The sequence below is a fragment of the Podarcis muralis genome, chromosome 8 (genome assembly GCF_964188315.1).
Source record: "Podarcis muralis chromosome 8, rPodMur119.hap1.1, whole genome shotgun sequence".
Lineage (NCBI taxonomy): Eukaryota > Metazoa > Chordata > Lepidosauria > Squamata > Lacertidae > Podarcis > Podarcis muralis.
The window spans coordinates 5,050,828-5,077,611 of NC_135662.1; the positions used below are offsets into that span (position 1 = coordinate 5,050,828).

At 46.6% G+C, this 26,784-nt stretch overlaps 1 protein-coding gene across 5 annotated transcripts in view; it reads left to right on the forward strand.

Annotated features, from left to right (window-relative positions):
- Window positions 1-26,784, forward strand: part of TSNARE1 (t-SNARE domain containing 1) — a 442,991-nt gene that overhangs the window by 141,377 nt on the left and 274,830 nt on the right. For all 5 annotated transcript variants that reach the window (XM_028736058.2, XM_077932694.1, XM_028736057.2 and 2 more), the window contains 2 exons: window positions 17,529-17,606; window positions 21,820-21,889. In XM_028736058.2, coding sequence (XP_028591891.2) covers window positions 17,529-17,606; window positions 21,820-21,889 — 148 coding nt within the window. The remainder of the gene's footprint in view (window positions 1-17,528; window positions 17,607-21,819; window positions 21,890-26,784) is intronic.

Genomic DNA, 26,784 nt, shown 5'->3' on the forward strand with positions numbered 1-26,784 from the left:
AGGAGCTCTGCCTTCATCAGCTGAGGTGCCCAGAATAGTGGTAGTATTGCACTTACATGAGAGCTCTAGCATTGTGTAGCTACTAAGAACTCATATTATTTCTGAGCCAGTCCGGGGCGAGCTGGGGAGACCTTGCCCATCTCTAACCCAGAAGATACCAAGGAATTTGGTTTGGTTATTCTGGATGAACACTGGGCTGTGTTTAGGAAGGTCTGCTGATGGCTAAGAAGAAAAGAGAGAGAAGGATGGCTTATGCTTTGCAGGATTCTGTGGCTCGTAAACCCTTGGGTACCAATGCAAAGGATCTTTTCTAAAGCTGGGCTCCTTGCATCTTGCAAGAAAGCCCCTGCAGCAGCGAGATCTGTTGGAGAAGAGTGCTGTGTATTGAGTCAGCTCGGAAGTCTCAGTGCTTGAATGCAGAACAGTCGGAGGGGGTCAGGCGTCAGAGCATTTTCTGGGGGGTGGGATGCACTCCTTTCCCGGGGGGAGGGCAATCTGAACAGGTCTTTCCAGCTCTCTTCTTGTTTATGATTCAATGAATGTGTGGATCCATGGAGACCGGAACTGCTGACCTTCTGCCTCGGGAAGAAGAATAGCATCTACCAAACCCCCAGCTCCCTTTAGGCACCAGCCGGCCTTTTTCATCTGCAGTAAAGCTGCATATTCTTTCAACAAGCAGATGGAAAACTCCCCGGGAAGGAATTGTATCCGGGGGAGAAGACACAATAAAAAGGGTACCTGAATTTGCACAGTTTTATATACCAAAAGAGAGTGGCGAGGCACAACATCTGCATCTGCAGTGGAAATGATGCATTTAATTGACGTGCATAAGATGAGTTGACAGTTTCTGATAAATTAAACAAAATTCATGGACCACGTGTGTGTATACATACATCGTCTCCCTGTGAAGGAACGAAACCATTTAGCCCAGCTGTCGGGCCTCAGGCCATTCATAGTTAAACTATGGAACTCCCTGCCACAACCTAGATGGCTTTAAAAGAGGATTGGACAAATTCATGGGGAAGGAGAGGGCTATTGATGGCTGCTAACCACGATGGCTATTCTCTGCCCTGTGGGAGTGAGTTCCATAGTTTATGTATTGTGTGAAGACTGTTAGAATTCTTGTTCCATGATTGCAGTCATGGGATTGTTGTCTATCACATGATAATGTATATTTTGACTCCATAGAGTGGGAAGTGACAGAGACAGGATGTTTGTGTTACTGTGTTCCGTGAAGTGGGACTGTTGTCCTTTGTTCTTTTTCTCTTTGCTGTCTGATGCTAGAGAGAGAGGGAGCCATGTTGCAGTGCTCCGTGTGTGTTTGTATGTACATAAAGTAGATTAGCCAAAATGCTGAGTTGCTGAGGTCTGTCATGCAAGTTGCGAAGGCTCTGCGGATCCCTAAGTGTGCCGGTGTCGGTTGGCATCGGTCGCTGTGATGTTCGGGCTGAAGAAAGCTTTGGAAGCTCCCAAACGAAAGACCAGGAAGGGGAGAACATGCCAGTCGGGCATGTGTCTCCACCAGGGTCCTACTCGAGTGTAGGCTGAACTCCTGACATTCCTGTGGGAGTGAGTTCCATAGTTTATGTATTGTGTGAAGACATGCTTCATTTTGGAGCAGACTGAGCAGGGGTCAGCAAACATTTTCAGCAGGGGGCTGGTTCACTGTCCCTCAGACCTTGTGGGGGGCCAGACTATATTTTTTGGGGGGTAATGAACGAATTCCTATGCCCCCCAAATAACCCAGAGATGCAATTTAAATAAAAGGACACATTCTACTCATGTAAAAACAAGCTGATTCCCGGACCATCCGCGGGCCGGATTGAGACAGCGAATGGGCTGGATCCGGCCCCCGGGCCTTAGTTTGCCTACCCATGGAACACAGGCTGCCCAAACGGTGCAAAGTAGAAAGGGATTATTGTGCTTTGTGAAAATGCTACAGAAGTCCATTGCAATCTTGGGGAGCTCTGCATCACATGGTCATCTGGAAAGTAAAGGTAAAGGTCCCCCTGCCCGTACGGGCAAGTCTTGACAGACTCTAGGGTTGTGCGCTCATCTCACTCTAGAGGCCGGGAGGCAGCGCTGTCCGCAGACACTTCCGGGTCATGTGGCCAGCGTGACAAAGCTGCATCTGGCGAGCCAGCGCAGCACACGGAACGCCATTTACCTTCCCGCTGGTAAGCGGTCCCTATTTATCTACTTGCACCCGGGGGTGCTTTCGAACTGCTAGGTTGGCAGGCGCTGGGACCGGACGACGGGAGCGCACCCCGCCGCGGGGATTCGAACCGCCGACCATGCGATCGGCAAGTCCTAGGCGCTGAGGTTTTACCCACAGCGCCACCCGCGTCCTATCTGTACTGACTGCTTGAAGAAGAACCAAGATATGCACCAAGAATTAAAAATACGCTGGCTTTTGAGGTTTAAAAGAATTTTTAGAAGTCCTGACCATATTGACAAGTCCCAAGACAACAGTGTGGGAATCTACACTGGAGAGGAGTTTTAATGAGTCCCTTTAAGAATAGAGTGGGGTCTGTTGTGCTTGTTCGTCAGAGGCTGGGATTCTGAAGACTCGTTGGGCTATTTGAAATGTTTTTTGGGGTGTTTTTTTGTTAATTCCCTTGGTCCCTCTGCACAGCCTCCTTTATTTTGTAAAGTTGTGAACAGGTGTATGTGGAGAGAATCAGAGACTTGCCTGTGTTGGGATTTGCTCTCGCAACTGATAAAATATTCACGTTTGCTGTAGTTTCCTTTCATCTCTTCAGTCACTGTCTCTGCAGTCCCATTGATTCTTTCAAACTCTGGCACGTTCAACGGAAGCAGGGGCTTCCCTGAACTGTGGACACGCATTTGTGTTAGCTTTTTGTCATGACCTGGGGTTCCAGTCTGCCCTCTTCAGGGAAAGAGAATGGAATCATAGGATTGTAGAGTCGGAAGGGGAGCCCAACTTCATGCAATGCCGGAATCACAACTGAAGCATCCCTGACTGATGGCCATTGAATCTCTGCTTAAAAAGCTCCAATGAAAGAGTTGACCACTCCCCCCACCACTTAATTGTGTCTTCTGCTCCCTGAGCACCAAGGCACAAGAAACGGGGGCTGTGCGGCACACGTGACCCAGGAACGAGACCTCCAGCAGCTATTGACAAAGCCCAAGAGGTACCCATAATTCCCTAGAGATGCTAGAGGAAGGAAAAGGCGCTTGAAAGCAGCTTGAGAAGGTGACACTTTATGGCTTAAATCTGTTGAATTCTTCTGTTATATACAGTGGATCTTTTTCCAGTAAATGTGGCTTAATCTTTTAATTCTTAGAACGTGTGTTTGTTCTATGTAATGCACCTTAATTCTGTTCTGTTTGTGAAATGAATAGCACAGGCCCATTCACTTAAAAGACCATCGAGCTGTTTAAATTGAGTGGTTCTTTCCATCCATGGTAAGGTAAAGGTAAAGGGACCCCTGACCATTAGGTCCAGTCGTGGCCGACTCTGGGGTTGCGGCGCTCATCTTGTTTTATTGTCTGAAGGAGCTGGCGTACAGCTTCTGGGTCATGTGGCCAGCATGACTAAGCCACTTCTGGCGAACCAGAGCAGCACACATAAACACCGTTTACCTTCCCGCAGGAGTGGTACCTATTTATCTACTTACACTTTGACGTGCTTTCGAACTGCTAGGTTGGCAGGAGCAGGGACCGAGCAACGGGAGCTCACCCCATCGCGGGGATTTGAACAGCCGACCTTCTGATCAGCAAGTCCTAGGCTCTGTGGTTTAACCCACAGAACCACTCGCGTCCCTACATCCATCCATGGTCAAGGGTCCGAGGGTCGAGAAGCAAGGAGTCACAAAGTCAAGGGTCCGAGGGTCAAGAAACAAGGAGTCACAAAGTCAAGGGTCCGAGGGTCGAGAAGCAAGGAGTCACAAAGTCAAGGGTCCGAGGGTCAAGAAGCAAGGAGTCACAAAGTCAAGGGTCTGAGGGTCGAGAAGCAAGGAGTCACAAAGTCAAGGGTCCGAGGGTCAAGAAGCAAGGAGTCACAAAGTCAAGGGTCCGAGGGTCGAGAAGCAAGGAGTCACAAAGTCAAGGGTCCGAGGGTCAAGAAGCAAGGAGTCAAACACAGCAAGGCAGGAAATGTGTTGTTGTGGCAAAGAGCCAAAGGGAAATGCTGACCTTATATCCCTTCCTGGCTCTTGCCACCAGGTACAGTGAGTTACCAAGTGGCCTCACCTATGCGGCTGCGCCTTGCCTCTTCAGAACAAACTTAGCCCTACTGGTCACAGGGCCTGGCTCCTGCACGCACTCCTGACAACTACTCTCAATGCATGCCTGGTTCTGGGAAAGGGGGTCAGGAATGCTTTCCAAGGACACTGAGTTTGTCAGCTGTCTCTCCCCTGGTGCTTCTTCCTCCTGCTGCTCCCCTCCCAATATTTCCCAGCTTCTCCTCTCTGCAGCCTCTGAACTATGACCTTCTGCAAACCACTGTTCTAAATCTATACTGTTCTCTTCCTCAGTACAGTCCCTGATAGCCGCTGACCTGGGAGTTTTCCTTTTCCTTTTTGGTCCCAATCTCTCACCCTGAGTATCTTGCTCTCCCACCACTTAGCTGTGACCCTTATAATAATAATACCTTTATTGTCAATGTACAACCTGTGTACAATGAAATTAACCGAGCCTCCCTCCTCACCCCCACAAACATTCAATCTCATTACACTCTGTGTGCTTGTCGCACAACACACCAACCCCGAAAGTCAGTTGCACTATATTATTTTCCGTTCAGCAGCCTAACAGCCCACGGATAGAAACTGTTTTTTAGCCTGTTGGTACGACTGATTATACTTCTATATCTCCTGCCCGAGGGTAGAAGATTAAAGAGGTGCTGGGTGGGGTGTGAATCGTCCCTGAGATTTTTTCTCACTCTCCTAAGACATTGATCCCTTGCAATGTCATCTAGCGGGCTCAGGGGATAGCCCATGATATCGTGCTGTGTTCACCACCCACTGTAAAGACTTTCTGTCCATGGCTGTCAAGCCAACGTACCACACTGTGATACAATAGGGGAGGACACTTTCTATTGTGGATTGGTAGAAGGAGGTCATCAATTGTTGTTTAACATTGTTCTTTCGCAAGACCCTGAGGAAATGGAGTCTCTGTTGGGCCTTCCTAACCACCTGAGTTTATGTTGTTTTTCCAAGTGAGGTCTTCACTAAGGTAAAATCCTAGGAATTTATTCAGTAGAAGGCATTGCCCTGTTCTAAACATAATGATGATGATGATGATGATGATGATGATGATGATGATGATGAATTTTATTTATACCCCACCCTCCCTGGCCAGAGCCGGGCTTAGTGGGGCTAACACCAATAAAATTTCAGTAAAAACATATTAAGAAAGAAGAAAAAGAAACAATTTAAAATACAGGTTAAAATGCAATTTAAAATGCAGCCTCATTTTAAAAGTCAAAACCATAAGGGGAGGGAAACATAAGGGTCAGACTGAGTCCAAATCAAAGGCCAGGCAGAACAGCTCTGTCTTGCAGGCCCTGCGGAAAGATGTCAAGTCCCGCAGGACCCTAGTCTCTTGTGACAGAGCGTTCCACCAAGTTAGGGCCAGTACTGAAAAGGCCCTGGCCCTAATTGAGACCAATCTAACCACCTTGTGACTTGGGACCTCCCAAATGTTGTCATTTGTGGACCTTAAGGTCCTCCGTGGGGCATACCAGGAGAGGCGGTCCCGTAGGCATGAGGGTCCTAGGCCACATAGGGCTTTAAAGGTCAAAACCAGCACCTTAAACCTGACGCTGTACTCCACTGGGAACCAGTGCAGTTGGTAAAGCACTGGATGAATGTGATCCCACAGCAAGGACCCCGTAAGGAGCCTCACCACGGCATTCTGCACCCACTGGATTTTCTGGGTCAGCTTCAAGGGCAGCCCCACATAGAGCAAGTTGCAATAATCAAGGCTGGAGGTGACCATTACATGGACCACTGTGGCCAGATCAGGGCGAGAAAGGTAAGGGACCAAGTGCTTAATACGGCAGAGGTGGAAAAATAAACATAAACATAAGAAGAGCCTGCAGGATCAGGCCAATGGCCCATCTAGTCCAGCATTCTGTTCTCATGATGGCCAACCAGATACCTGCAGACTTCCCCAGCTCAGATAACCTGCTAACAGGATTCGAGCACAAGAGCCTTCTCCCCTCCTGTGGTTTCCAGCAACTGCTATTCAGGAGCCTTGCTGCCTCCATCATGACTAGTAGACTAGTCATGACTAGTATTCATTGCCTTATTCACCATGAATTTGTCCAGTGCTCCTTTAAAGCCATCCAGGTTGGTGGCCATCCCTGCCTCTCGTGGGAGCAAGTTCCATTTTCCTGTTTATTGGATGCCAATAAATAAAACAAAGTGTGCAACTTTTTGTGGCAATGGCAACTTTATTTTCCAGCATGGATGCTTGACTCATTAATGGAAGGCATTCCCCTTGGTGTGCCAGCGTGAGCTCTTCATTTCTGTTTTGACAATATTTTTTACCAACCAACAAAAGATGAGATCCCACACCTCCAGCTGAGATCCCAGAACTGTGTCTCTTCTTTCTCTGTGCGCTTCCCTTTTCACATCCCACGCCTGACAGCCTATTTGCTGACACTCCGAGTATGCTCTGCTTTCCCTCTTCGCCTCTCGAGTGTTTACATTTCTTGCACCTCCTGGGAGCAGAACGCAAGGATATTTTTAGGTTGGCTTAATAGGGGAAACATGACATTAGAGACCCCCCGCCTCTGATCAAAAACCACCAGCTGTTGCTGCCCCAGCCCTGCAGAAGCTGCAATTGCAGTCCCTTTGTAACAGTGGAGTGCTAGGCATGTGTGTTCAGAAGTAAATCTTACTGTGGTCAGTTGTGCTTGTTCCCAGGCAAGCGTGTTTAATATTGCAGCCTTAGATTATCTTAATTAGCTCACTCTATTCAAAGACTGTATGGAAGGTAAAATAAGGAGCAGTAATCTCTCCCTCCATGGGGGTGTGTGTGTGGAATGGGAAGGGAAGTAAGGCAGAAAAGATGGGTATATTTTGTTAGCATCACTATCCAGGTTGCAAAGAGCTAGTATAGGTTCATTCTTTCCTGGAAACAAACAAAACCAAGCCCTATGAGGAGTGGTTGAAGGAGCTGGGTATAAAACATGCAAACTGCACTGGAAACTGAACTATCCTATCTCCTCTCAGTCTCCTCTTTTCCAGGCTAAAGTTCAGTTTCCGTCGCAGTTTGCATGTTTTAAAAACTGTCATTGTGAACATTCATTAGCCTTTAAGTATGCTTTTCATCCAACATAGATATTCATGTATACATTGTGGTCTATTATACACATCTTTGCATGCATTCCCCATCAATATAATGCATTTATGTTTATTAGTACCACCTCGGGCCAGTCACTGCCTAACCTACCTCATAGTGGTTATTGCAAGGACAAAATGGGACTAAGGAGTAGGAGTGGAAGTTTATAATCCACTTTGAGGTGCCTTGAACTGAAGAGGCTTAGTTTTCTGTGGTCTCCTGCACTACACAGCTGGTCTTAGCCCAAAGATGCAAATAAGAGCCCCAAGATAGCATCCTCAATATCTTCATTGCTTAAACAAGGCTATAACCACTCACAGTTCTTATCTTCCCCATTGATCCAGATTGGTGCCTCAGTCTGGTTCTGGAGTCCCTCCAACTTCACGTCAGCGAGGATAATCTCCTGAACGATGTATATCACTCCCTGAGATACACCGAGATTGGCTCAATATTACTGCCAGCCTTTCAATGCAATATGTTAGACCCTCTAGATAGAACTGTCAAGATTACACTCCCCGATACTGTTGTGCCTTTTTAAAAGCATTTATAATTCAGAAAGCTGGAAAGTAATACCCAACCGCATGGGCGATTCGCTTTGGAATCCATCTCCCGCTTCGATGTCTAAAAACGTGTCTCTCTTTGGTCGACGGAGATGATTTCTCCGCCGTATCACCTCTGTTCACCGTGAGCGTGTTGTCAGAATAAGAAATGCTTGCCTGTTCTGTTGCTGCTAATACTGGTGATTATTAAAGACAGTGATAAAGGTGGCTAAATGCAACTGCAATGTGTCTCCTTTGTGGTGGGGAGGAGAATACCTTGTCAGACAGATGAGTTCATCAGGACTTATCTAAATGAGAAGTGAGGCTATTCCTTCACTTGCATTTTCTCTAAGAATGCCGCACTGACTAGTCTCACGCAAGTGATTTATTTTATGGTCTTCACTGCATCAGGTTTTTTTTTAGTCCCTCACTGCGAGAAGCCCTAAACGGCCTCGGTCTAGTATATCTGAGGGAGCGTTCTCCACCCCCATCATTCTACCCAGACACTGAGGTCCAGTGCCAAGGGCCTTCTGGCGGTTCCCTCACTGCAAGAAGCCAAGTTACAGGGAACCAGGCAGAGGGCCTTCTCAGTAGTGGCACCCGCCCTGTGGAATGCCCTCCTACCAGATGTCAAAGAGAACAACAACTACCAGACTTTTAGAAGACATCTGAAGGCAGCCCTGTTTAGGAAAGCCTTTAATGTTTGATGTATTACTGTATTTTAATATTTGGTTGGAAGCCGCCCAGAGTGGCTGGGGAAGCCCAGCCAGATGGGCAGGGTATAAATAATAAATTATTATTATTATTTAAGCCTATAGAATGCCAACCTCATTCGCACGACTCAGTCAGGGTTGGGCAACCTGCAGTCCCCTAGTTGCTGTTGGACTCCACAATATCCATCAGCCCGAGCCAGCATCAGCAGTGGTCAGTGATGATGTGAGCTCTCCTTCAACTTCTTTAGGAATTCCCACAAATGCTTTGGCTAAGCAGGGTTTTCCAAATCCACCAGGTGTACCACAGCTTTTAGGCCAGTGGTGGGAACCTGTGGTCCTGCAGATGTTTTTAGCTACAACTCCCATCAATCCCAACCAGCATGGTCGATGGTCAGGGATGATGCGAGGTGGAGTTTAGCAACCTCTGAAGGGTCACCTGTTCCCCATTTTGTTATTGCTATCTTCTTCTTCTTCTTCTTCTTCTTCTTCTTCTTCTTCTTCTTCTTCTTCTTCTGCGATCACTCATAGCCGAGTAAGATTGTCTTCCATAAACACAGTTTTAACAATGAGTCTGTAAGTGACTATGGAGGCCAATTCTGGATCCACACGTCCTTCCACAGTGGGGACATTGGTTTCCGGGTGGGAGTTGATCACGATGAGGGTTTGCCAAGCGTGCCTTCCTCTTAGCGTGTCTCTCCCTTGCGTCCTGAGTTCGAGTGTCTTCAATTCTACCCTCCATGCCCCTGAGGGAGGTGTCTGCATTCTTGGGGAAGCCTTCGGTTTGCAGAACAACAACAAATAATATTTAGGGGGGAAACAAACAACAGCAAAAGGGGCACAAAACAAAACACACAGTTTCAATGAGGACTGAACATGTTCCATTCATCTGGTCTCCAAGTTTGGATGCTCTACTTTGGCTGTGCTCACAGTGACACCCGCAGAGAAACTATTAAACACAGAACAGTTATTTCTCACAAGTTTTGTGAGCAAATGGGCATTTTCCACGAGGCTGGTTTTATTCCATTGAATAACGAATTGTCTTTAAACTCTCTCTTAATCCTCCCCTGGCCTAAACGACTTAAATCACTTTGTCATTTTAAAACCCCCGCTAACAGAGATTTTGGTAATAAGGCACACTTTTTCCTGCAAAAGCCTTTCCATTTAATATTTTTTCCTCTCTCTCTTCATTGATTAAAAAGCAGGCGGATGCTTAATTTATAAAAGCAGCCGACTGAAACCAAAATGCCTGGCTTTTACCAAAATTAGAAAGCAGTTACCGCACACAGCTTGGCGATGGACAAGGTTTGCTCTGTGCTTTTTTTTCTAATGGAACATCAGAGAGAGACAAATACAGATGTCTTTGTGTGTGTGTGTGTGTGTGCATGCCCTCAGAGTATTTTACAAACAACTTTCCTATGAGGAACTGTTGCACCTTTGGGGGCTTTCGGAGAAAAGGTGACTAAACAGTGACATGATAGAGGTGGACATGCAAGGAAGCTGAACATTGGAAGAACTGGGACAAATACAGTGGTACCTCAGGTTACAGACGCTTCAGGTTACAGACGCTTCAGGTTACAGACGCTTCAGGTTACAGATGCTTCAGGTTACAGACTCCGCTAACCCAGAAAAAGTACCTCAGGTTAAGAACTTTGCTTCAGGATGAGAACAGAAATCTCGCAGCGGCAGCAGGAGGACCCATTAGTTAAAGTGGTGCTTCAGGTTAAGAACAGTTTCAGGTTAAGAACGGACCTCCAAAACGAATTAACTTCTTAACCCAAGGTACCACTGTAAAAGAAAGTACTTATTCACACAGAGAATATCTCCCCACAGGAGGCAGTGATGACCAGCAATTTGGATGGCTTAAAAAGATGACTGAACAAAGTAATGAAGGACAAAGCTATCAACAGCTACTAGCAAAGGCAAAGGTAAAGGACGCAGGTGGCGATGTTGTCTAAAACACAGAGCCTCTTAGGTTTGCTGATCGGAAGGTCGGCGGTTTGAGTCCGCATGATGGGGTGAGCGCCCATTGCTCTGCCCCAATTCCTGCTAACTTAGAAGTTTGAAAGCACACCAGTGCAAGTAGATAAATAGGTACCACTGCGACGGGAAGGTAAATGGCATTTCCATGCTCTCTGGTTTCCGTCACAGTATTCCGTTGTGGCAGAAGCGGTTTTGTCCTGCTGGCCGCGTGACCTGGAAAGTTGTCTGTGGATGAACACCAGCTCCCTTGACCTGAAAGTGAGATGAGCACCACAACCCCATATTCGCCTTTGGCTGGACTTAATTGTCCAGAGCTCACCCTGTCATAGGGATTTGAAGTGCCGACCTTCTCATCATCAAGCCCAAGAGGCTCAGTGGTTTAGACCACAGTGCCACCTGCATCCAGCTCACTTATGAATACAAGGAGCTGGGAACCACAGGAGAGGAGAGTGTCATAACAACAACAACAACAACAACAACAACAACAACAACAACAACAACAACAACAACAACTTATTATTTATACCCCGCCCATCTGGCTGGGCTTCCCCAGCCACTCTGGGCGGCTTCCAACAAAATATTAAAATACAGTAATGCATCAAACATTAAAAGCTTCCCTAAACAGGGCTTCAGATGTCTTCTAAAAGTTGTAGTTGTTGTTCTCTTTGACATTCCTGGAGAACAGGCGAAGTCCCGGCGGACTGGAGGAGGGCAAATGTTGTCCCTATTTTCAAAAAGGGGAAAAGAGAGGACCCAAATAATTACCGCCCAGTCAGTCTGACATCAATACCAGGGAAGATTCTGGAGCAGATCATTAAGCAAACAGTCTGTGAGCACCTAGAAAGGAATGCTGTGATCACCAATAGTCAGCATGGATTTCTGAAAAATAAGTCATGTCAGACTAACCTGATCTCGTTTTTTGACAGAATTACAAGCCTGGTAGATGAAGGGAACGCAGTGGATGTAGCCTACCTTGATTTCAGCAAGGCATTTGACAAGGTGCCCCATGATATTCTTGTAAAGAAGCTGGCAAAATGCGGACTTGACTATGCTACCACTCAGTGGATTTGTAACTGGCTGACTGACCGAACCCAAAGGGTGCTCATCAATGGTTCCTCTTCATCCTGGAGAAGAGTGACTAGTGGGGTGCCACAGGGTTCTGTCTTGGGCCCGGTCTTATTCAACATCTTTATCAACGACTTGGATGATGGACTCAAGGGCATCCTGATCAAATTTGCAGATGACACCAAACTGGGAGGGGTGGCTAACACCCCAGTGGACAGGATCACACTTCAAAACGACCTTGACAGATTAGAGAACTGGGCCAAAACAAACAAGATGAATTTTAACAGGGAGAAATGTAAAGTATTGCACTTGGGCAAAAAAAATGAGAGGCACAAATACAAGATGGGTGACACCTGGCTTGAGAGCAGTACATGTGAAAAGGATCTAGGAGTCTTGGTTGACCACAAACTTGACATGAGCCAACAGTGTGACGCGGCAGCTAAAAAAGCCAATGCAATTCTGGGCTGCATCAATAGGAGTATAGCATCTAGATCAAGGGAAGTAATAGTGCCACTGTATTCTGCTCTGGTCAGACCTCACCTGGAGTACTGTGTCCAGTTCTGGGCACCACAGTTTAAGAAGGACACTGACAAACTGGAACGTGTCCAGAGGAGGGCAACCAAAATGGTCAAAGGCCTGGAAACGATGCCTTATGAGGAACGGCTAAGGGAGCTGGGCATGTTTAGCCTGGAGAAGAGGAGGTTAAGGGGTGATATGATAGCCATGTTCAAATATATAAAAGGATGTCACATAGAGGAGGGAGAAAGGTTGTTTTCTGCTGCTCCAGAGAAGCGGACACGGAGCAATGGATCCAAACTACAAGAAAGAAGATTCCACCTAAACATTAGGAAGAACTTCCTGACAGTAAGAGCTGTTCGACAGTGGAATTTGCTGCCAAGGAGTGTGGTGGAGTCTCCTTCTTTGGAGGTCTTTAAGCAGAGGCTTGACAACCATATGTCAGGAGTGCTCTGATGGTGTTTCCTGCTTGGCAGGGGGTTGGACTTGATGGCCCTTGTGGTCTCTTCCAGCTCTATGATTCTATGATTCTATGATTCTATGATTCTATGATCTGGTGGGAGGGCATTCCACAGGGCGGGTGCCACTACTGATAATGCCCTCTTCCTGGTTCCCTGTAGCTTTGCTTCTCACAGTGAGGGAACTGCCAGAAGGCCCTCGGCGCTGGACCTAAGTGTCTGGGTTGAAAAATGGGGGTGGAGACACTCCTTCAGATATACTGGACCGAGGCCGTTCAGGGCTTTAAAGGTCAGCACCAACATTGCATTCAGGTCCTGCTTGTGGGCTTTCTGAAGGCATATTGTTGGCTTCTGTGAGAACAGGATGTTGGAGGAGTTGGGCCAATGGCCAGAATCAGCAGGCTCTTCTTGTGTGCATTCTTTCATCCTTGTATATGCCAGAGGTCCCTCACTGCTGTCTTAGGGGAAGAGTTCATTCATCTCCCCTCATGATGCTCTTAAGGATATAGGAGTACCATCTTCCTTTGTCCTGGCTCTCTCTTGACTCCCAACATTTTCATACTGTTTCAATGACTGTGGATGGTTTGATAAAAGAGGACCGTCATGCCAATGGTGGTGGCATATAAAATATATACGCCATCAATTATTTTTTTACATCGGTGTCCTTCTAAAACCTGAAACATGAGCAGAATGTGAATGGGTTTGTGAGGCTGGGTGACAGTTGCTTTGTTCTTCCTGTACAACCGCTTATTAACGATGGTGCTAAATAAGGAAACAAAAGAGAATGAAAACAAGTTAATTAAAAAAAAATGCCAGGCACGGTTTGATTAAAGCTTGATTACAAGGTGGAAAAAATGTATTTATATTTCCGCCGCTTTTGCAATCATAAATCACTGGTGCCTTGAGTTGCGATCTCAAAGGTGAGACTAGTTCTGGAAATTCTCCTTCAGGTCAAAAAGTTCTCTGAAAGGGTGAAAAGAAAGGAAGTTTGATCACCGGGTGGTATGAAGAAAGAGGAAAGTTTTCCAACCTAGAGAGTGAGAGAGATTTCCCGTAAGAGGGATCTGATTGGTTACCAGGAACAGGAACACAAAGCTGTGATAGGTTTGTCCTTGGCTTGATCCAGTGTAGTTCTTCTTATGTGTGTGCCCTAGAGTATGTCTGTGGCTGGATTAAGACCTTTTGTCTTGAACCTATTACCAAGCAGCAAGGCAGAAGTCAAGTCCAAAGTTCAAAGACCAGGGTCAATCCACACAAGCAAAGTTCGAAATCCAAACTCTGAGGTCCACAGGTCAGGAAACACAGTCCAGAGTCAATCCAAGTAGTCCAAGTCTGATGTCCAGCAGTCAGGATACAGTGCAGAGTCAAACCCAAAGCACAGTCCCATGGAGGTCCAGAAGCATCCAAGCCAAGGTCCTCCAACATGGGCAGTTGAACAGACACGGCAGCTCAGTTCTGCTTCCCTTTTGTATGTTGCATGCTGCTTGCAGCATCTGGGTTTGATGAGGCAGGTGACCCTCACCTGTCCTGAGCCTACTGTAGCTGAGGAATCGCACGCCTTGTCCCAGAGCTAGTGAGCTCCACCTGGCCAGATAGGGGGCTGGGCTGTGGGCCCTTGGCTGCCTTGGCCTCCTGGAGTGCCCCTACCTCTGGTCCCTACACCTCAGAGCCTGCCATGTTCATGGAGACAGGGTCCCCTCTTGTTCTGGTGATGGGTCTTGCTGCTCCTGTTCCTGTGCATTGACCCCCTCCCCATCCCATGCCATTAGGCCAGACACCCATGTGCAGATCCTGTTTTGCTAATAAAGAATTAACTCCAGCTTGCTCTGTGTGAGTTGCTGCTGGCTCTCCCCTGTCAACCTGCCAGGTCATCCAGCACAGAACCTGTCCCGGAACATCCTGCAAAAGTGCAGGCGAGCATCTTCACTCCCCAGTTGGTGTGAAAATACCTGACGGTGGAAAGTTTTGGGAGCCACTTCCGCAGAAGGCTTCGGTAATAGCTAAAGCTGGTTTAGGATAAAGGTCGGGAAGGAATAACATTTGCCCAAACTACAAGAAGATATGAAAAGCATTGAAATCTGACAAGGCATTGAGGTGTCTGTTCCTCCTCGGCAGTCGCTCACGTTAATGGCTGCTTCATCCCGCAGCTGTCATGGTGAAGGATTCTTTAGCTGCTTCCGAGGCTCTGCTTATGCCGAAATAATTTCCCTCTCTGTCAAAATGGTTCCTTTAGGGACTGAGGGTTGCCACTTATCCCACCCCCCCTTCCCTCTTTCCCCCAGCAAATCTCATGTGCCTTTCACAGACGGCATGATGGGCCAAAATTCAACAGACAGGTTTTCCTCGCCACTTCAATCTCCGTGCTGGGAGCAGCTGCTCCCTTTCTCCTTTTTTCTTTTTTCCTGCTAGTCATAGAAAACACCTCTTGTTGAGCAAGTGGGCAGCCATTTTTGTTGAGGGCAGAGGCGAAGCAGCACTGAGGAGATATTGAAATGTCCTGGCACACTCGCTCAACGCCTCACGCTTTCAGACTGAGAGAAACTGGGCTGTGAAGAGTCTCCTGGGACGCACGATCGGAAATAAGGACACAACAACAATACGTCTGCTGGATATGAACCAGTGTCCGTCACACCCAAAACCCTGCTTTCCACAACCCGTTTGTGGAAAGCAGACAAGCAGAAAAATGAGGGCAATAATAGCTCTTCCCCACAGTTAGTCCTCTTTGACCCATATCTGGTGGAAACATTCCTGTCTGAAGAACCCTGGAAAGTTGCGGTCAATCAGTGTAGGCAGTACAGTGGTACCTCAGGTTACAAACACCTCGGGTTACAAACACTTTGGGTTACACATTCTGCTAACCCAGAAGTAGTACCTTGGGTTAAGAACTTTACCTCAGGATGAGAAAAAGAGATTGCACGCTGGTGGTGCGGCGGTAGCAGGAGACACCATTAGCTAAAGTGGTACCTCAGGTTAAGAATGGTTTCAGGTTAAGAACAGACCTCCAAATTAAGCTCATAACCAGAGGCACCACTGTACTGAACTAGACTGACCAGTGATCTGACTTGGTTGAAGGCAGCTTCATATATCCCAACCTGCAGTTTTTGCAAAGGTATCATGTATTGTAAACTTTGCCAGGCTGAACAGGGATGGCAACCTATGGTTTGGAGTCACACACAACTCCTCGCCCATATCCTCACTCTATTGATATCCCATTTTTCTACCAAGGAGATCAAAGTGGCACCAGTGGCTTTCCCCGCTCTCTGTGTTATCCTCAGAACAACCCTGTGAGGTAGGTTAGGCTGAGAGTTGGTGACAAACCCAAAGTCACCCAGTGAGGCACAAGAATATGGTGTCACGGTCCGGTCTACGGGTGAACAAAGTCCCAGCTGAGGACATCAGGGGCAAGATGGCAGGGTGGGAGCAGGAACGAGAGTCTAGAAGCCAAGAGTCCAAGGGTCCAGAAGCAAGGAGTCAAGAAGCTGAGGTCTGAGGATCAGGAAGCAAGAAGCCAAACTCAGTGAGGCAGGAAACATGTTGCTGTAGCAAAGAGCCGAAGAGAACTGCTGACCTTATATCCCTTCCGGCTCTAGCCACCAGGTGCAGTGAGTTACCAAGCGGCCTCACCTGTGTGGCCGCCCTTGCCTTTCCAGAACAAATTTAGGAAGGCCCCAGTCCTGCGACGCCCTACTGGTCACAGTGCCTGGCTCCTGCACACACTCGTGACTTAAGGTCAGAAACATGACCCAGAAGCCAAGACAGGTCAGGACTGATAAATGGGCTGCTTTTGGGGGGGGGGGGCACAGGTGCGGAAACATGGTGGCACCATGCCCACCTCCTTCTTCCATCATGTGGCTTCACCACCTGCACACAAGCCCAGGAAACTCCTGGTCCAGGCAACTGACCCAGACAGCAGCCAACTCACCAACCCAAGTGGTGGTTGAAGCAAAGAAGACGTCGTTTCCCTAGCTCTTTCTCAAAGCATTGTGGGAATATCTTTCAAACAGAGGATGGAGTCATATTTCTACCAAGGAAATGGGAGGGAGAGAGAGAATGAGAATATAATATTTTAGCACTGCATTTTATGAAGTCTAACTCGTTTAATTTTTATTGGACATCATGTTTTTGTGTTAGCCGTGTCCCCTCCCTCCCTCCCTCCCTCCCTCCCCCCGCCCTTCTTTCCATTTACAACCTTGGCGCGCATCCGTGCTGCTGGATCGTTGCTACGCCTGGCGACCGGGACGTGTTCTCTGCAAATTGCTTCTTTTCAGTCCAAAGCCCGGGTGTGTGTTTGTGACTGCTTCATTCCACTAGAAGAGGGGATGTATATGTGTGTTTGTGCGGGGGGGGGGGGGGAGAGATCGAGAGCAGAGGCTTCGCTGCATCCATCCTAAACTGCAGACTTCCCCAGCTCAGATAACAGGCTCCCTCTGCCTCCTCGCCACTTTCACTTCCCTAGAATAATTAAGTTGTTATTGAACTGCAGGGCAGGATCGGGGAGAGGGCCTTGAATGCCAGAGATTGTAAACCTGATTTCATCCTGTTTTAACAGATCAGTTTCTTCACCTAAATAACTCGGAATGAACTTTCCAGCTAAGATGGGCTTTTCCTGTGCTTCGTGACGTGCCTGAAAAGCACCCCTAGCCAGCTAAATTCAGGTGGCGGAGATTCAGATCTCGCAAGCGGGCCATACTTGTTTAAACATTCAGCCCAGGCCTACCCCAGAACAATAAAAGTAATATGAATTAAGGGGCAGAGGTCACTCACAAGGGAAAGTTTGTGGGGAAGTCACAAAGCCTGTTTGCTTTTCCTCCTGAGAACCTGTTTGCAGTGGCTTAGCGTCTCCTATGTTGCGCTCATATTTGAGACACTCTGGAGCATTATAAATTGAGACCAGATCAACAGCTGCAGCTTGATACATTAACTGTCTCACCTCTTCTTCTTTCCAGCCACACAGATGGATCCCAATGAACTACAGGATCTTTTCCAGGATACATCAGCCAGCGTCTTCCGAATTAATGCCAATGGTGCGTATTTCAGACACGCCAGTCTATTGGGTGCAGTTTGTATTACAATGTTCAGAAACTCCTTTTTGAACAAGAGGAGGCTGTTTTATAGAATGGTACATGCATAGGATGTCATGAGCATGAACATGAAATTTATTACGGTCAGAGACCAGCTTGTGAAACACAAATGGAACTACAATCCCAATAGCAAAACAAACATTTAAAACAATATACAATGGATTTTAAGTTTAAAAGTGTGATTGGCATAAAAATACATACAAATTTTAAGTTAGACTACCTTTCTTAACAAACTAGATTGAATCGGGGGATGGTCTGTGCCTACAGATCTGTGTGCAGAATCTGGTGACAATCCGTGTCGTCTTGTGGTCTTTGCCTAACTGGAGAAGATCGAATTTTTGCTTTACCGGGAGGTCAGCAAGCCTCACCAGCAGGGGGTCAATGGTTTCTCTATGTGCCTCATCGTAAAAGGGACATCTAAAAAATATGTGTTCAGGGCTTCCTATATCCCCCAATGGACAGGCGCACATAGGATCTTATTTTGCAAAAATAGCCCTCTGTCGGCTGTGTTAAAACAGTGTTGTACTTTCTGGTGCGCTTCCTTGTTTTCCAGTTGTCTCTCTTGTTTTCCGGGGCTTTCCAAAGGGTGTGGCTGTGCAGCAGCTAGGAAGGTGAGAAAAGGGGATGTGCAGATATCCTGTGTGTGTGTCTCCTTTTCGCTCTCCTCCCAAATGCATGTTTAACTAGGGTTAAAAACATTCAGTGAACACCCCAAGAAGTTGAACATTGGAAGATTCAGGACAGAGAAGTGAAAGGACTTCTAGATGCACTGCATAGATAAACTAGGGAACTCCTTCCTGCATGAGACATTGAGGGGCACCAACCTAGATAGCTTTAGAAGAGGCAGTGGCGTAGCTAGCTGCTCTGGCACCCAGAGCGGTGGGGGCAGGATGATCCACCTACGGGGGCAGGGCAATCCACCGCCCACGGGGCCACCGCATAGGGGTGCCACGGCGATCCATGCATGGGCGGGCTGCTCTGATCCGCCCACGGGGGTGGCGCGGCGAGCTGCCCACGGAGTCCGCCTAGCGGACGCAAGCCCCATGCTGCTGTTTTGGGCAGCGCAAGGCCCTGAGCCACCACGTCACTCCCAGGAGAGATGTGTGGCTCAGGCGCGCAGCAGGCCAGGCCCTGCGGTAAGTGCCGCCCCCCCGCAGTGTGCCATTTTTTCACCCCTCTCAAAGATGACACCCAGGGTGGGCCGCACCCCCCTTCCTACACACCTGAGAAGAAGATTGGACAAATTCATGGAGGAGAGGGCCAGCACCATCCGATAAGAGTTTGGGTGTAATATTCAACACCTCCCTTTCCATGGAGGCGCAGATTGCAGCTATAACAAAGGCGGCATTTTTCCATCTCCAGCCAAGCTAAGCAGTTGGCTCCTTACCACTCTCGCCCTCACCTAGCCACTGTGATCCACGCGACGGTCACCTCCAGACTGGATTATTGTAACTCACTACGTGGGGCTGCCCTTGAGACTGACTCAGAAACTCCAGCAGGTGCAGAATGCCGCAGTGAGACTCCTAACGGGGTCCTCGCTGCGAGATCACATTCCCCGGGTGCTATACCAGCTGCACTGGCTCCCGGTGGAGTACAGGATCAGGTTTAAGGTGCTGGTTTTAACCTTTCACGCCCTATACGGCCTAGGACCCTCGTACCTATGGGACCGCCTCTCCTGGTATGTCCCATGGAGGACCTTATGGTCTTCAAACAAAAACATCTTGGAGGTCCTGGGCCACAGCGAGGTTAGGCTGGCCTCAACCAGAGCCAGGGCTTTTTTGGCCGTGGCCCCGATCTGGTGGAACGCTCTGTCACAAGAGACCAGGGCCCTGTGGGACTTGACATCTTTCTGCAGGGCCTGTAAGACAGAGCTATTCCACCAGGCCTTTGGCCAAGGCACAGTCTGACCCCCTCCTTTGGTAATCCTCACAGAACCCTAGCCCAATGGTTGCCATTAATTTGATTTTGAATTGATTTTAAAATGAATTGATTTTAGAATGCTGTTACTTTATTGTTGTTAGCCGTTCTGAGCCCGGATTTGGCTGGGGAGGGCGGGATATAAATAAAATGTTGTTGTTGTTGTTGTTGTTGTTGTTGTTGTTGTTGGCTACGAACCATGATGGCTAGGCTCTGCCTCCACACTCAAAGACAGCAGCGCTTCTGAAAAGCACATGTCAGGGAACTGCCATCGGTTCAGGAGGGAGAGAGGAAAAGCCGGATGGATTATAGAGAGCTTCCAAGGATCCTGGGAAGCAGCTCCTCTTCAATGGAGGAGAGTAACCACGCATCCAGTGGGGAGGAGTTGCAGGGCTCTGAGGAGGCGAGGCGATGCCAGGTCTCCTTGCCTGGGCAAAGTGGGGAGGAGAGGGGTCCTCCGTTACCCATGCCCTCCTTGCACAGTAAGCATCCGTGCAAAGAGGGGAGGCGCAGACTGGGTGTTAAGAAATTGCTTTGCTGGGGAAGGTTTAGGAACCACCCACTCACAACGGTGGAAGAAGATTGGAAAAAATTTAAAGTATATTTACAGAAACATTGTAAAATTAATGAATGCTAGAAGGATGCTAGAATGAAGTTACATGGTTTTAGCAGAAATGTTATAAAGAACTAAGTAAAGATGGATTGTTAATGGGCCAAAGTGCAAAATTTAAGGTCAGATTGTGTTAAGGTAAATTATAGAACAAAAATTGAGAAAGATGGAAAGGATTTGCTGAAATAGCTAATTGAATTAGAATACAAAAAAGGGAGGTGTGAGGAGGTCGATGAAACAAGTAAATGAAAGACAAAGATATGGAAATACTGGATGTGTTTTTAAATGTTTTTGTTTTTAAATGTTTTTGTGTTGTTGTTTTTTTATTTTGCTTTTTCTTTTTTGATGTATTGTAACCTTTTATTGTCTCCCCCCCTCTGTTTTCTGTAACTGTTAAACTTTTAATAAATATCATTAAAAAAAAACAAAAAACCACCCACTTACGGATTCTGCCAGCGATTGAGTTAGCCACGGGAGAGTGGCGCTCTGGACAGATAAAGTTTATTTTGGCAGCAAAGCCAAGGCTTCACAGCCAAGCAGGGAGATATTTGCCTGCTTGCTCTCGAGCAACCCCTTGGAAACATAACAGCGCAGGAGGGCGAGAGGACTCCTGTCCTGAGATCTTGCTTGCAGGTTTCCCACAGACTTCAACCTGGCCACTGTGAGAACAGGATGTTGAGCTCGAGGGGCCAATGGCTCTTCTTCTACTTCCTTAATTTACCCACAACAAACTTTGGTTTATATCCGAATGGAGTTTGTCCAGAATTGCTGAGCTCTCCCCAAAGCTCCGAGACATATTGAGATCAAGTGTGATTTCTTCTTATTGTTTATTTCTGAGGTAGCATATGAACCATACAATGTAAAAGAAGAAGAAAAAGAAAGTTTTCTTCAGAATAAAGTAATTTATGTTGACACTATGTGTGGCTCATCCAATTCACTACTCCAGATTTATTGAGAATGATTTTTCATCTCCCTTTCTCAGTCTCTGTTGCCTCCCCTGTCAGATAGGAATAATTTCATAGTCTTCTCATTGCAATTTCACCTCAGTGAAAACTCAAAGCAAGTTGTTGGGTTTACATGTTCTCCGTCCCAGAGTATAGGGATTTTGCTTCCATTATAATGAGAAAAACTACCTAATTCAGACGTCCCTAACCAGTAGGCAAACCGAAACACAGCCATTCTTCAGTATTTACAAGTCTCCAAATTTGCAGTTCAGTTCTCCAACCACACTGTGTATACATAAATGAATACAATGGGGAGAATTGTGCCTAAAAATGCAGATATTAGAGATGATAAGATACAAAACACATTATATTAGGGCAATTTCCTGCAAAAAAAGTGTTTTTATTTATTTTTTAAAATGCTTTTATGCAGGAATGTTAAGATTAGGGGAGGGGGGAGAGAAATTAAATTGACAAATTTGTTGCTCCTTCCTTAAGTAGTATCTGATCAGTCTGGCAAAGATCAATATTTCTTCTCACACCTCCCAGGAATAATCCTGTTCTTCCTCTTTGGTTCAATGTGAGAATGACACCCATAAAGATGGATTGGTGTTTTTTTTGTCCCAGGGTGCTATCCTATAAGATGATGAGGTTAATAACGAATAAAAAAATATTCTTCTTTTGACAGTGACTTCTCTGGAAAGGAGTCTTAAATCCCTGGGGACGCCAAACGACACACCAGAACTCCGAGATGGACTGTGAGTCTCTTTCCATGTGACTTGTCTTTCATGTGACTTGCCCTTCCTTTGTTTATGATATCTTCTTGTTTTCCTCTTATTGCCTATGTTGGTTTCTTTTTTAAAAAATAGTAATAAGATTTTTATTAATTTTTCATTAATAATACTCCAAAATGATACAATACCAAATCTTGCCACATCATGATACAAATAATAAAATCAATTATACATTCCGAATTATATAATTTAAGGAGACTTCCCATGTTCCGACTGGCCAGGAGATTTTTTTGTTTATTTCTTGTTCCTGCTTTTCTCTCTCTTATTTATTCTCGATCTTAATGCAACTTTCTATCGCGTTTAACAGATCTATATGTAAATTAACATGCAAGAGGAAAATTTTGTTCTTTCTGTTGTTGTCCATCAATTATTTTCGGTGCAGGCCCCACTCAGAGAGCCTTGTTTTCCTTCCACCATCTTATCTTCAAGCACTCTGGGTTGTCTTCCAGCTTCCCTTTGTTTAGTTAAAATTAAGACACAGCGGTCTTTCATGTCTTTTAACGAACTGATATTTTCCCAATCTGAAGAATCTTTCATAAAAAACCATAGGTAAAGGTAAAGGGACGCCTGACCATTAGGTCTAGTCATGAACGACTGTGGGGTTGCGGCGCTCATCTCATTTTACTGGCCGAGGGAACCGGTGTACAGCTTCTGGGTCATGTGGCCAGCATGACTAAGCCGCTTCTAGCGAACCAGAGCAGCACACGGTAACACCGTTTACCTTCCCGCCGGAACGGTACCTATTTATCTACTTGCACTTTGACGTGCTTTCGAACTGCTAGGTTGGCAGGAGCATGGACCAAGCAACGGGAGCTCACCCCGTCACGGGGATTCGAACCGCCGACCTTCTGATCGGCAAGTCCTAGGCTCTGTGGTTTAACCCACAGCACCACCCATGTCCCTATGTATTATTAGGGCTAATCAATCTAGGAGAAGGAGAAGTCTAATCCTAAACCTCTGCTAGCTTGTGGGATACGTTCAAGAGAAGAAAAGGCTAAGGAGTAAACCCTACACAAATATGGAATGGAGTCCCTAAGACGGTTGGATGGTGCCTTGTACGTCTCCTTCCGGCAGCCCCAACAGACAAGCTGATGCCAAACATCTTGTTCTGCTTTCCTTTGGACCCCATCAGCCAGGCTGAGGGAGGGTCTTGCCATCTGGACATTCCAGGACCTCCAGACACACTGCCCAGGCTTGCAGCCCGGGGAGGCCACTTAGGTGCTACTAACCCAGTGGTTTGACTTCACCCCTGGAGGCACACTCCATTGCCTCGAGACACGACGGGTGCCAGCAATACCACCACGAAAGTGGAGAGGAAACTTAGGTAACAAACTAGATGCAACATGGCCTGAATGCTGTGCAATGTCATTTAATTCCGTGGGGAACGTCAGGGGATGGGGAGGCAATGGAGAACACAAGGCATTTCTTCAGGAAGGGCATGCAGGGAGAGAGAGTGTCAGCGTAGACAACCATGATCGGCAAGTCCTAGGCTCTGTGGTTTAACCCACAGTGCCACCCACGTCCCTTGAAAGAACTTACCTCATGAGTTTTTGCTTGAGCTGGTGGAGGAGGCTGGAGCATAGGGATACTGGGAAGGCGGGAACATCAAGGCCACTCTGCAAAATTTGAAGGACCCCCAAAATTTGAAGTCAGGGCCTGTTACATGCATAATTCTGTGACTTGGCATTTGCCGAAGCAGCTATGAGGTCTACCAGTTGTTGCTGGCCTCCAACTCCTGCCATCTGTATAGGGAAGTTCTTAATGTTTGATGTTCTATTGTGTTTTTATATCTTTTGGAAGCCACCCAGAGTGGTTGGCACAACCCAGTCAAATGGGTGGGCTACAAATAATGAAATTATTATTATCTTTGACCATTGGCCATGCAGCCTGGGGCCGATGGAAGACAGACTTCTGCAACATCTGGAGGGTCAAAGGTTTTCCATCTCTGCGCTAAAAACTCCTGTTTGTTTGGAGTGCAGTGTCCTTGTTAACAGGACGGGAAAACTTACTTTCCTTTTAAGAAAAAGTTATACACAACACACACCTTCCACAAACTGTTCACCTATTTCTCCTTGAACAGTCCATGATTTAGAAGGTATTTAGGGAATAATGGGGGAACATTTGGCATCTTGATGGCTTTTATTGTTTACGTATTTAAGTAGGGTTTTTAATTACACAGTAAAACTGTCCTGTTTTTTAAGTCGTTACACATCTTATCCCCCCCCCCCCCTTTCCAAAGGACACAGCGATGACAGGGTCAGAGGGGGGGAAACTTTACCAAAAGGGGGAAAGAAAGAAGAAGTTTAGAAGGGTTGTCAATATTTGTTTGTGTTGAAAATACCCTGGAATTTAATTTTATATATGCACACATTTTCCGATGCTTTGTTTGCCCTTCCAAAAAAACAAAGGGAAGCTGTGATGAATTAAGCATTTCTCAACACATTTTATGCACACATTTCACTCCTAATCAAAATGACAAAGTTGCACAAGTTTTTAGGACGCCTTCAGAATGTCAGAATTTGTAGGAGGGATTCAAACACATTCTTGGAAGTTTTCCGTTTCCTCAATTAAAGTGGAATAAAATGCCCTGTTGCTCCAGCACTACAGATCTACTTTTTCAAAAAAAGAAAGAAAGAAAGAAACCTGATTTTGTGTGTGTGTGTGTGTGTGTGTGTGTGTGTGGTTAAGAAATCGTTGGGGAAATGCATGGAAAAGTGTGGAATGAGCAAATGATTAATGGAAAGATGTATTAGCACCAGGTAAGCAAATCAGGATGTACATGGAGCATTCTGCTCATTGTTGTATAACCGCCCTGCAACCAAATCAGATCAAATGCTTGATAAAGACTGGATGTAACTAGAATATCTGCATCATTCTGCCCAGACACTGAAGTCCAGCGCCGAGGGCCTTCTGGCGTTTCCCTCACTGTGAGAAGCCAAGATACAGGGAACCAGGCAGAGGGCCTTCTCGGTAGTGGCACCCGCCCTGAGGAACACCCTCCCACCAGATGTCAAAGAGGAAAAACAACTACCAGACTTTTAGAAGACATCTGAAGGCAGCCTTGTTTAGGGAAGCTTTTCATGTTTAATAGATTATTGTATTTTAATATTCTGTTGAAGGTGCCCAGATGGGTGGGGTATAAATAATAATAATAATAATAATAATAATAATAATAATAATAATAATAATAATAATAATAATAATAATAATAATAATAGCTTTGTGCAAGGTCAGGATGAATAACCCGGTCATTTGAAACCCCTTAACCTGGTTTCTCAGGGCACATTTTCTTTATCTGGGTACCTGTATTTGAGTACGTTTCCAAGCACAATTCAAAGTGTTGGTGCTGACCTTTAAAGCCCTAAACAGCATCATCCCAGTAGACCTGAAGGAGCGTCTCCACCCCCGTCGTTCTGCCCAGACACTGAGGTCCAGCGCCGAGGGCCTTCTGGTGGTTCCCTCACTTACAGGGAGCCAGGCAGTATCGGGGAACTGAACAGATGAGGAGGAGTGGTGGAGACGTCCACCTCAAGAGGCATCCAGGCAGGAGGAAGATGATAGTAGGGAACCAGGTTCATGGTGGTGGCAAACAGGACACACCTGTCAAGGAGCCAACAGGGAAGGCTCTGCAGTTGGAGGAGGGGGAGAGTGGGGAGCCGGTAGAAGAGGCAGGACTGAGAGAGGGTAGAGTGGAAGTGGAGGCCACTCAGGCGGAGGCAATGCGGGTGGCGCAGTGGGTTAAAGCACAGAGCCTAGGACTTGCTGATCAGAAGGTTGGTGGTTTGAATCCCCGTGACGGGGTGAGCTCCCGTTGCTCAGTCCCTGCTCCTGCTAACTTAGCAGTTCAAAAGCACACCAAAAAGTGCAAGTAGATAAATAGGTACCACTCCGGCGGTAAGGTAAACGGCGTTTCCGTGCGCTGCTCTGGTTCACCAGAAGCGGCTTAGTCATGCTGGCCACATGACCCGGAAACTGTACGCCGGCTCCCTCGGTCAGTAAGGTGAGATGTGCGCCGCAACCCCAGAGTTGTCCACGACTGGACCTAACGGTCAGGGGTCCCTTTACCTTTTAAGAAAAAATGGGACATTCCAGAATCAAATCAGAAACCGGGACAGCTTCTGTAAATTAGGGACTGTCCCTGGAAAATAGGGACACTTGGAGGATCTGTGTTATCTATATCTGGTTTCTGTGCTCAAAGCCTAATCTTCAATTCACAGAGAGCCCTCATGTTTAGTACAAATGTAATGACTAATTACCCGCATAATTTGAATATCTTTTGAGTCCAGACCACTGCGATAAACAAGGGTGCATGTGATTTCCCTTCAAAATTTTGAAGGTTTTTAGAACAAATTACCGTCAACTCTCCTCCCTCTTAATCCTCGCAGGGCCCAAGAAATCCAATGAGTTAAAATAGCCAAGGGGTTGGTTTGTGTTTAATCACCAGTGGCTAAAATATATATGTCAGGCGGAAGCTTTTAAGTGTCGACATGTTTAATGGAGGGTGGGATTTTAATAATATTTCTCAGGGTTTTGTTATTCTGCTTGTACAAGCTTTATGAAAGCGATTTCCATAAATATTTTGAAATGGTGTTTGGAGTCTGTTAATATGTTAAACCCTTCAAAGTAATACCTTCCCCCGGTTTTATGTCAAAGCTGTTTGGATTTATCTAGTCACAGTGTGTTTATCAGGGCTGGTATCAGCTTCTGACTTGGAGGGCCTCATTGATTTGGCAGGGGAGGGGGGAAATGCCTGAAAATGCAGCATTTATACTTCTAATCTGGTCTATAAATTGTGCAAAGCCATGCACCAGGGGCGAGGCAGGACAATTGCACAGGAAAACCAGCTTCCCTGAGACGGG